The sequence below is a fragment of the Podarcis vaucheri genome (genome assembly GCF_965113315.1).
Source record: "Podarcis vaucheri genome assembly, chromosome: 13".
Taxonomy (NCBI): Eukaryota; Metazoa; Chordata; class Lepidosauria; order Squamata; family Lacertidae; genus Podarcis; species Podarcis vaucheri.
The window spans coordinates 25,250,428-25,262,851 of record NC_138751.1 but is presented as its reverse complement, the minus strand read 5'-3'; the positions used below and the strand labels follow the sequence as shown (position 1 = coordinate 25,262,851).

The following is a 12,424-nucleotide window of genomic DNA, read 5'->3' as shown; positions in this document are numbered from 1 at the left end:
GTCTAGTTGGGGAGAAAACAAACCAAAATCAATTCCAAAAGAGAAAGAAAGTTGTGGTGTACTATGAGTTGATGTAAGATAGCTGTACCTCTGATAGCTTCTATTTATTTCTACACTCCAAAAATGGAGACCAAACAAAATCTGTAAATGAGTTCCTAAATCCTTGAGCACTGATTATCTGTTTTTAAACCTCAATGAAGGAAAGATTTCAGCTTAGAATTCCAAACCAGTAAAGAACTCACGTGAGGATCTCAGAAGAAATGTATGACCCAAGCTACTAACATCTACTTCATTCTCCTTCCTAAGTACTTCTTTCTGTTCAGTTCAGGCTTCATGACAATTATATAACATTTAGGAAAAAAGATACAGCCCAATAATCCAGCACTAGAGGCTAAAATGGAGAAGATCTCCACAGCCACCATGTATTTTCCCTTTGTGCTCAGGTAAGTTGGCACAAAAGACACCCACACACTGCAAAACACCAACATGCTGAAAGTGATGAACTTGGCTTCATTAAAAGTGCTAGGCAATTCCCTAGCAAGAAAAGCCACAACAAAGCTGACAAGAGCCAGAAACCCCAGGTACCCAAGAACAGAATAAAACATAGGGACAGACCCTTCATTACATTCAACCACAATTTCTTTAGCCAAAGAGTCCATGTCCAAATGTGGGAATGGGGGAGCAGTACAGAGCCACACAGTACAAAGAGCTCCTTGAATGAGGGAACAGGAGAAAACAATAGAAGCTGCCAGTCTTTTCCCCACCCAGTTCCTTATCCTGGATCCTGGTTTTGTGGCGATGAATGCTAAAACCACTGTGATGGTTTTTGCCAGCACAGAAGAAACAGCCACAGTGAAGATGATGCCAAAAGCTGTTTGCCTAAGGAGGCAGGTTACTTTCTGTGGCCTTCCAAAGAACAGCATGGAGCAGAGGAAGCAAAGCAAAAGGGCGATGAGCAGAGTGTACGTGAGACCACGATTGTTGGCTTTAACAACGGGAGTTTCATTGTATTTAATGAATATTTTAAGCACCAAAGCAGTGATCACAGAAAATGAAAATGCAATGAAAGCTAAAGTGATGCTCAAATTTTCATCATAGGACAGAAAGTGTGACATCTTGGGGAGACATCCATCTTGGTCTTCATTTGGATATTGATCTTCTGGGCATTTTATACAATTGTCCATATCTGTAGAGGAAAAGGCATGATCACAACTCAGTCAATGAAACTAGCACATGGGTAGATGTCTGAACTATACAGAATACTGGAAAAGCAATGTTCACAATCATGCAGAAAGAGACTTCTGCATGTACATATGCCTTCAAAATTTCCATATCTAAATATAAAGTTTAACACTGCAAGCTTTATCATCTAAATCCACACAAACAGCAGATTGTAATATGAGAGGTAATAAACCAGGGACGGAAGTTGAGGGATGTCAGTAGGGAAAGGGGGAAAGTGAAACTTGAATGTAATGTAATGGTTGCAGATATTGTTATAAGAGAAAAAAACTCAATAAAAATGATTAAAAAATAAAATAAATCCACACAAACTTAACTGAGTCACTGGTGGTGAAGGGGGAATCATGTTCGTGGGATAACATGGTTGACACTTGCCTTTTGGATTAGAAATCTTCCCTTCTGCACATGGGTCACAATCGTAGCAACAGAATGGCTCTCCCTCCTTCTTTTTTCTCACAAACCCTGGATGACACACGTTATTACACACAGAAGAAGGTGGTGTCTATTCAGAAATGCAATGAAGGAAAGGGCTAGTATACTGAGGATGTGCATCAATTGGTTGTGTGCTACCTAGATTACAAGGCAAATAGGAGTGGTCTGAGTTTTTCTCATGCCCAAATTGAGGGTGTATTGAGCTGGATCATGAACACTCTAATGGTCTGAGTCACTCTGGTACTAGGTTGCATAAAAATTGCCACATTTCTAAAGCAAGGGCTGCATTGTTTTTCACATGGATATACTGTATTTTGCATTTGTTTTCACCACCATCATTATCTCTTTGCAGGGGGAACAGAGGAAAGAATCATAGGAATCTGCCATTTACTGATAGATACATTGATCCATCTAGCTCAGTCTTGTCTTCTGCCTGCATACAAAACAGATGTTCTACTGATAAGCTATGGCTCTTCCTCGTGGAGAGATCTATCCCAGCAAAAAGTAGCTGTATTCCCAAAACTCCATGGGGTAGGAAGAAGCCCACACACGTCAATGATTCTTGGAATAACAGGGTTTTTACTGGGCCATGACATTTTCTCTACCCAACTCTTTCTTGAGGATCAATTACCTCCTTTGACCACCACCCCTTCCCCTATGGGATTCAGTGAAGCAATTACTTTTTTCCATGGTGAAGAGGCTGTATCTGCAAAATACAGATACTAGATGAATCTTGTGACTGGTGCACACCTGTTGTATATTCTTATCTCCATGGATCAATCACATTGAAAGTAATGGCATAAGAGAGGACACAGGTTCGATGCAAAATAAGTTCATCATTTCTGGGTCAAGAGATGTGCTCTCCTACAATGCACATTGCACAAAGTTTCACTGTCCTAATGCTTGCTCCATTGAGGCCTTATAGAAGGCTAGTGACTTATATGACAAGGGATAAATGAAACACGAACTATTCTACATATTCCCCTTCTAGTTATTTCTAGCTTAATAAATAGTTCAATGCAGTTCAAATCTTTAAAAAACCCTAAAGACTAAAATATGTGTTATAAATGAATAGCTTAAAGAAATACATTTTCATTTTTTTTTCCCGTTCTAAGAGAAAATGCATTTAAATGTGTTCCTTGGGCTTTTTAACATTGCAAATTAATAAAAAAAACAGCCAGAACAAACTAGGAGTGATGTTCTGGACTGATAATGACCCTCACTCTGTGCTGAACCTCCTGCCCCATTGCTCTTCAGGACATGTATGTTCTCTATTTACATTTTTAAGAATATTTGCATTAATTGCATTCTAAACATTAACATCATACTCAGTTTGGCCAATAACCTCATATGGCAAGCATGTTCTCTAAGAGGAACAAGCCAAAACTTCATTGATTCCATGTCCTACATAACTCCACTAGGCTTCAACACAGTGTTTGAATAAAGGACATAACAGTTTGCAAAATATTACTTTATTACATACCAATAGTTCACAACATTTCCTATGCTGAGTTGACGACAGGTGCTCTGTACTCTCCACAGAGATATACTTTAAATTGTTAAAGTTACTTATTTGGAAATCTCTCAGGTGAAAGAACTGTGAATGAGTGTTTCCATATGTTTTAAAGTGAAAATTTCCCATAAGTTAGTATTTTCAAATATATTTGTAAACCACCTTAAAGACCTAGATGACTGGATATAAATCTGGCAAATAAATAAATACATTGAGGATTCATACTAGAATATTCACTGATATTTTGTACCTGAAACCAAATGTCAGACCATACCTGGTTAAACACTTTGTGCCATGTGATGATCTCCTTGTTAATGGTGAACTGTCTGCCTCCCCATGGACCCATCCTCCCTACTTTCACCTTCATGAAAGATCTATTTGGGAAAGTAATCCAGTTTATAATATCAAATCCACTTTCTAATTCACCTTTTTCATTCAGAGACACCTGATCCCCAATGCTGTTATTAAAAGAGATGCTCCTCAAGAAATGATGAAGCTAAATTTGAAGAGGTAAAATCAGTTTAAATAAAAAAATAGATAAGAGACAACCATAAAAATATTTTTACAATGTCATTCAATTTTTTTTTGCTTATTTTGGTCATACCTATAGTCCACTTTTCTAACCAGCAGGCTATACAAGACAATTTAACAACAATATAAAAACAATAGTTACAATCAAAAGTATGTGCCAATGAGAACATTCAGTTGAGACATGAATCAGTGCTTTGCAATGTAGTTTGATTCAGTCTGAACTGATTTGGAGGCTTCTCCATTGACTCAGGAAATGGGGGCATCTGCCTCATTTTTCTGTCCTCCATTCACTACTTGGAAATAAAAAAAACTACATACAATTTATTTTCCTTTTAACAAAAATAGATTTGAACAGCACATAAATTTATCCACAGCCTTTGTGCAAGGCACCTCTTACATTGATTTTGGGGTGGAAAGAACAGAAAGGGGACATACTTTCCTGGGTAAAATTGTTCTGTCTAACTATAAGCTTGACCTGCCAGTGAGAAACCCCACTCTTGTCATCTGCTCTTTATTCCCCCACCATCCCACCCTGGTATCAGGTAAGCTTGGAGCAGGAAGGAAACTGAATCTGATTAGAAAGCCTCATCCTTATCTCCTTTGTCAATTGTGGGCCAATTTTAGCAGGTTGCTGGGAATGAAACCTGTCAATCAGCTGACATCACACTGACAGCAGGTATTGATTGTTAGGACCACAAAGCACAATTCAGGGCTTCCAAACAGCCCTGTGTGGTACTTTAAAACACTGCTGATCAGTTGAGGTTTACAGTTATTGTCTATCAGCTGTGATGTTGAACCTGCTTTCTGCAGAGATTGGCTGTATGTTTGAGTTCCCCACAGGGAACCCAGTCATACAACCAATCCAACATGCTCAAAGCTGATAGGTAGCAACTTCAGTCCTGCTTTCTGTAGGGATCAGCTTCACAACAAGGAATTCTGACACACAGCCATTCCAACCACATATCTATCTGGAAAAAAACTGGGAAATTAAAGCTAGGTGTTTGGTGCTGTGGTTAACACAGTATTTAAACATAAAGGCAGTTGGCTGGGAGGCTGCCTGCTCTTGATGGGGTTACATTCCTTCTGAAGGATGAGATACGTAGCTTGGAGGTATTTCTGTATCCTCTGCTGTCACTTGAGGCTCATGTGGCCTCGGTGGTGCAGAGTGCCTTCCATCAGCTTCAGCTTGTGGCCCAGCCTAACTTCTGTTGTCTATGCTCTGGTAACCTCTAGGCTAGATTACTGCAACACATTAAATATAGGGCTGCCTCTGAAGATGGTGTGGAAGCTTCCGCTGGTGCAGAATTCAGCAACCAGGTTGCTCACAGGGACAAGACGCTTTGAGCATATGACACCAATCCTGACCTGACTTCGCTGGCTGCCACTTGTCTTCCAAGCCCAAGTCAAAGTGCTGACTTATAAAGACTTAAATGGCTCAGGACTGTACTACCTCGAGGACTGCCTCTCCCCATATAAACCACCCTGGGACATGCATTCATAATATGAGGCACTTATTCATGTGCCTTCTCCACCACGAGAGGTCCGGAGGGAGACAACATGAAAATGGGCCTTTTCTGTAGTGGCTTCCTATTTGTGAAATGCTCTTCCCAGGGAGGTTCATCTAATGACTTCTCTCTCTCTCTCTCTCTCTCTATATATATATATATATATAGACGCCAGGCGAAAACGTTCCCATTCAACTAGGCATTGGGCTGATGGATATTCCAAAGCCTTTTAAATATATTTGTGGGAAGGGCTGCGTTTATTGTTTCATTATATTTGTATTATTTATTTACTTCTGTTTTTATCTTGTGTTTTATTCTGAGAAGCACACTGAGGGGCAGTATATAAAATTAAAATAAATGTATTGCTATGGAAGAGATTGAAACCCAGCAATCTACTTCCCCCTCTAAGCCACAAGGTAATGGTGTTTTGGATGAAATAAATATATATTAGCCAGGGTCAGCCCATCTCATTTTGCCATCTGACGCAAAACAAGCATGTGGCACCCAACCCCATTGCCCAACAAAGCCTCACTTACTGGGGTCTTGCAGCAGTGGTAAAAGTGGGTGTGGAGCTCGCAGAGCTGCGGCCCCATAGGATTCAACCACCGGAGTTGTCTGCCTCAGGCCAGCCATGTATTACACATTTCCTCATGATTGTCAAAATGCTTTGCTTAATTAAAAATTACCTGCCATGGTTGTGAGTTTGGAAGTGCTGCCACTGCTTTGTGCTTGAGATTTAATACATACATTGCATGTAAAGCATGGGCTAACACGTAGGCAGCGTTGTATATACTGTAGCTTTGGGGAGTCATGCTCATTTGAAAAAATGGTCCTGGAAGGCTCTCCAGCTTTTCCTGACCGGTGCAAGTTCCATAGCTCTCTTCAGACTCCTGGGAATCTGGAAGTAAGCAATCAAAAGCCTGTTGCCAAAAGTCCTTGATAAAACTGTCTCCACTGAGTGAGTAAGGATTTAAAGGCTGAAGGAAATGTTGAAATTCCTCTATCTGATTGGTGTGAACAGCAAAAGACAAGGCTCCTTGAAAGACTTCTATACTCCAGTCCCTGTTAAACTGTAGTGCTGGGAAGTCCCACTCAGCTGTCAAGATCCATACTCTTCCTAGAGATGTCTCTACCATATTTACTGTTTGTATTTGATACAGCAAGAATATAAAACGAAATATAGCTGCAGTTTCTGCAAATACAATAACTGCTTTTGCTTTGTGATCTTTAACAAAGCCGGCTATATCCCCTGATGTATGGTACACATTAAGCAAGTTGGAAAAGTCTGTCGGAGATGGCATTATGTCAGTGAAAGCCAAACAAAGGCCATTCTGGGAAAGCTTTGGAACCAAGATCTGCACAAAATTCTCTCCTTTATCATTGCCTGATGTAACTATCCCAACCCATGTCCACTGGAAATGCAGAAGTAATTGGATAATCAAATGGTACTGATACTCTTCATTGGGAACCACACGGTAGATGAAAGGGAACTGGGTTTTCATACTCTGAGAAGGACCAAATAAGAAATAAGAGACCTACAAGAAAATAAAATAAAGACATATTGCTGAAAACAGATCGGAAGTGTAGTGTGCTTTCTGAGAGAGTGCTATCTGGAGAAATGTTATTTTTCTCTCCCACATCAATTTCTCTCATTTTTTAAGAGTTTTGAAACTGATTTGTCTACATTGCTTCATGGTATTCTAAAATATTATGACTGTTAATAGCAGACTCTGCATCTTGCAATGCTGAGGATCCTGAAAATGATCGGTTCCATTCCATTCCATAGTTCTAGGGCAAACATTGGACATGACACTCTAACTCATCCTTCAAGCAGTCCCCAAAGTATTTTGTAAAGGTAGAAATGTCTCTGTCCAAATTCTCGGATGTGAAAAGCAGAAATGCTGAGAAGGCCTTTCTTGAGCTAAGTCAATACACCACTGTGAAAAACATATAGGATTTCTGACTCCTTGTGGGTAGGACAAAGGACAATCATTTACTGATTGGTATTCTTACCCGCTCGTCACTGTAAGGTCCTGGGTAAATTACAACATTGTGAAAATGCAGTATTAAAATCAGTTAGAACAGTAAGCCTGTTCCTACCCAGATAGGGCTTGAGAACATGTCAAACCTCTACAACAACTCATTCTGCAAGGTTTGGGAGAGCTGTTTTCATTTGTTTGTTTGTTTGAGACTCTGTCCTGCCATGTGATGCCCAAAGTGTCCCTGATGCAGCACATGTAGAAGGCATTGAAGCATTGCTCCTGGTGGTTGTAAATTGCCCACAACTCACTTCTATAAAGCAACACACAATCCTGGTAGACCTTCATCTTGATATTGGTAGTTAGAATCACATTCTCCCATACGCTTTTGGGGAGGTGAGTCGTAGCTGACTTGCCACTATGCCTCTTCAGTTCAGAATCAATTAAGAAATTGCTGGTGATGGAAGGATACAATCTTTTTGTGAAGCTTAGATGGGAACCCTATCTTGTTGAGCAGTGTGCAGGGTCCCTTTTGGCTGCCAAGGCCAAAGGCCTTCATTAGGTTTATGAAGGTGATGTAAAAGAGGCACCTGTGCTTTCGGCATTTTTCCTGCAGCTTACATAGTGAGAAAATCATGCTGATGGTTAACTTCTAAGTTCTAAATAGTGACTCAGGAGAGACTCTGTCGGTGAGATAGAAATTTCTAATATAGCCTACTTTGTGTCTGCCCCTTTCTCTTACAGTTTACCACAAAAAGAGCACTGGAACAAGTTTAATGGCCTTAAATTCAAAGAACCGTCTCATCAGGCAAGATATACAACAATAAATACATCCCCCCACACACACACACACACTCAGTGCTCCTTTACAAGCTTCTCCATGCCTCACATACATACCTGAGGAATCTTATAGGGACTTAAGATGGTAGCCATGCAAAGGGAGGTTTCAGAGTCAAGTCCCCCAATGACAGCTATTATATTCTTCTTTGTATCACACTTGTAGTTGGGTACCATTTCTTTCAATTTGAAAAGAAGGTTCAGTGTAGTCTGGTAGGTCATCTTTTCATTGAAGTAGCTGTCATAGACATGTAATCCTAATGTAACATTTGGTAAGATCTTGGGATCCTCGTTAATCTCCTTCACTGCAAACACGAAGGCTAGGACATGCTGGTAATATTTTGTCACTACACTGTAAAGAAAGCATAGGCCACATCACATCACAATAATGTTCCAGATATCATGAACTGCTTGCCATGTTCACATTGTTCTTCCGCAGGCATCTGCTTTCTGGCATGCACATCAGTAGATTATAAAGCTTTAGAATCAATCTACACACACAGCTTCAAAAACATGAAAAATGTAAGCAAAAATATTGTGGTGAGTTAATTGTTTTAAATTATTTTTTAGTATTGCAAGATGCTTTGTTTGGCTGATAAAAGGAGCATAGTTAGACTCATAGAATTGTAGAGACTGAAGGGACTCAGAGGGTTATGTAGTTCAATGCACTGCAAGACAGAGCTTGTCAACCTTTTGTGAAGGTGGAATTGTGTCAAAGCATCCTTCAATCAGTTCTGCCTCCATGTTCATATTTTAAAATCAGATTGTAGAGAAGGCAATGAAATAAATCCTGAAATAAAGAGTTGTGGGAAATCTAGAAATGGAAAGAACTAATAATAATTTTGTGCCATTTCATATATTCTTGAAATATCCCTGGAAGCAAAAACAAAAAGGAGAAGAGTATATGATATATAACAGAGTATTGCTGATAAGGTCATCAGGTGGATATTTAGAAATCTATAGAGAAATGGCAGACTCCTAAACAACTGCCTAAATTTACAGTAGACTCACTGGAATTAATGTACTGAAGTTTCTCAAATGCATTAATTCCAGTGATTCTTATCTGAGTATGACCAAACCTAGATATAACACTGTCTTTCTGTTATCTACCTGTGATTGTTAGAGTGTGACCATGAACATTTTTGGGAGTAAAATGATAATTTCCTTACAGGACATCTTCAATAAACTTTAAATTTGGGTGTTGCTTGAAGGATATAGTGTCAAAAAAGGAGAAAAATTGTGAAAATATACTGCCAATGATGAGGTCACCTTGCTGATAATACTCATGTGGGATCTGGAGGGCATCTCTCATGTTGCAAGTAAAGGGAAGTGCCTTGCAATCAGTTAGGGGAAGAAACACCAACCATACGATCAATAGGCACACCAACAAGATCAGCATTACAACTGTAGGTGTGAATCTCTTTCTTCTGTAACAAAATCCACTGCTCCAACCTACTTCTTTAGTATACAATGTTCCCCTATTTAGAGCACACAGTCACAATGTCTCTACATTCTACTGGTTAATGGTGACACTTTGCATCCTATAAAACTCCCAGCAGCACTGCTTGTCCAGTCTGTCACCCTGCAGTCTGAAAAACAAAGGCACGTTTCATACCTGCTTTCATCATGATTGCTTTTTATGAGAGTGGCCACTGAAAATACATGCCATCTTTGGCAAGGAAGAATATTGCCATAATTTTAGATAATTTTAGATAATTGCAGGGTTCATAATTAGGTCCCCAATGCATTCTGCTCATAGAGAACAGAGCAGCTGAAGAAAACTTATTTATTAGTTGTAATCTCATAATTTTTGTTTCTGGAGTCAGGTACAGCACTAGGATGTGGTGTGGAATTATCCCCAGATAGTATGGACAATGGTGAAGTTAGAAGACTCTCAGATGACCCAAGGAATACATGACCAGTCATAACCTAAAGCAGCTACACAAAAAATGCCACTGTGGAACTTGAAACAATTTCAATTTTGTGTTATCTGGAACTTCATATTTGGCCTCCTAGTGGCATATGATCACTAGGTTGCTATTTGCAACCTATTTCAATATGAATCAATTATGTGCAAAGGAGCCTGTATATGCATGGTAGTGATTGTGTGGATTATTTGCCTTTTATGTTCCATGTTACATATTGGGAGAACCTTCTGCTCTAATGCTGTCCATCAGTTCTTCTGTGAAATCCCATCATTACTGAAGCTCTCCTCCTCTAACCTCTACCTGGTTGAAGTTGGGCTTCTTGTGCTAAGCTCTAGTATAGCACTAGGTTGTTTCGTTGTAATCATCTTAACATATATGCAGATCTTTTCTATCCCTTCTGTTCATGAAAATCCCTTCTGTCCACCTGCATTCCCCACCTCACTGTTGTCTGTGTGTTTGTCTTTTATATGCCATGTTATTGTCTAGATTCCAACTCACACACACCTGGTTAGTAAGCGTGCAATTTGCACATACAAGGCAGCATGTGACTAGACCCTTCCATGCACCCCCTCCTGCTTATGTAAATTATGCTTCCCACTTCCCCCCAGCAGCTTTTGGGCAGACTGGAGCTAGTGTGATATAAATGAGCGGGATGGCACTTCCTGTGTCTGTTCTCCCCACCAGAATGATAACACAAAATTTTGCAGAGGCAGGAAGATCAGCAGCTGTGGGTAACATTCACCAGACCCACCAGGGCTGTGAGTTGCCCACATGTTCTTTAGACATTTGCCTCTGTGCTGGTGAGTGGACAACACTGGTGCCCTGAAGCTCCGGGAAACCAAGTCTATCCTTGGTCATGGCAGTGAAATCAAATATCAGAGTTTTCACACAGCTGAATCTTAAGAGATGCAAGAGAAATCCCCATTTGAACACCCTAGTTTTAATGATCCACACTGAGAATAATATAGGCTACAGTAAGCAGTAAGTTAAGTTGAAAAGCTGCTCTAATGAATGATTAATGAACAGTTTATTGTTTCAGACCAGATATGTGGATATTTCCTCTTTTTGCTGTATATAATGTTGTAATTCTCACTTATTAATTCGATTTTTTTTCTTATCACAGAGTTGAGGCTCTGTAAGGGAAATTGTAATGGTGGGAAACCTCATCATAGTTTAAAGCTTCAGGTTTATGGTTTTGAAGTTTTGCTAGCACTTAATCATAGGTATGCCCTGTTCCATTTTATGAAAGTGTCCACAAAAGTTTAAATTCAAATTATATGAATTTTGTATGTAAAGTACATATTTAGATATGTACTTTATAATGTTGTATTATTTTATTGTTGTTAGCCGCCCTGAGCCCTGCTTCAGCTGGGGAGGGCGGGATATAAATAAAAAATTATTTATTATTATTATTTTGTGTGTACTTCAATTTTAATTTCTTTGTTGAATTTTCTTTTGTAACTAAAAGCTTTCCTAAGATCCTGAACACACTTAGGAAACAGAAACAAAAAAATAGCCTCTGCATACTAGGTCTTTGGTCAGTTGGTGGGTGGGTGCAATGGCTCTCACATATAAAAAAACTGAAGCAGGATTCCTTTTCAGATGTTCCATTTTCTGAAAGCAAAACTTTACCAAAAAATCTATCACAAATGCATGACCCAAATTTATTATACCATTCTTGCTCCATCCTCTGTCAGGGGCTGATCTAAATTGAAAGATTGGGGGATGCAATCGCAGGAAGATCAGCTCCCAACAGAAGAGGAGGGGAAATATTTGCCGCCGCCACCCTGCTTCCAGCATTTCCAGAAGCAGAGAGACATGCAGTCACAGAGGCTGCTCAGTTGAGAGAAGAGCTACCCAGTTATAAGACAGTAGGTAAGCAACCAGTAGGGAGGGAGCAGCTGGGTGATACATCAATAGAGAGTGGGGGAGAACCCCTTCCCTCCTCCTCAACTCAGAGATCTGAGCATGTCAGAGAACAAAGGAGGAACTTCCCGTGGGCACACTTCTTGCTGCAAAAGTGGGGAGAAGTCAGAGAAGGCAACTGATGTCCGTGCAGAGGGTTCCTGTTTGTGCTTCTAACACAATGCTGTAATAAAAGGACTATAAATCTACCATATGCTTGTTAATTCTTGTCATTGAGCTACCAGAAGGGAAAAGGGAACTCTCATACTTGACACACTCGTTTTCTTGTCCTCAATCTCATACATACAATTCTTAGTAACATCACACTTTTGTGGGGTATTTTTGGTTACAGTTCCATAGCACAATGATCATGAATGGAAAAGAAAATATCTCAGGAACAGTTGTGACCAATTCAACTTGTATAATAAATATCAGGGAAGTGAAGAACAATATCCTAGTTTCTAACTTTTACTTATCTTTTACTCAGAATTCAAAATCAGTAATGAGGGACTCATCAATATCTCAGAAGAAATGTATGACATAAACTACTTCCTT

General features: G+C 39.6%; 1 protein-coding gene across 1 annotated transcript; it reads right to left on the bottom strand.

Moving 5' to 3' along the window:
* Positions 1-284: 284 nt before the first annotated feature.
* On the bottom strand, positions 285-9,348 carry LOC309516557 (vomeronasal type-2 receptor 26-like; the record flags this gene model as incomplete). The annotated part of the gene is made up of 6 exons (XM_082195320.1): positions 285-1,186; positions 1,615-1,741; positions 3,459-3,680; positions 5,907-6,755; positions 8,097-8,388; positions 9,206-9,348. 6 exons carry the CDS (start codon positions 9,346-9,348, stop codon positions 285-287), a joined length of 2,535 nt encoding a protein of 844 aa, XP_082051446.1.
* Between the last annotated feature and the right edge of the window lie 3,076 nt (positions 9,349-12,424).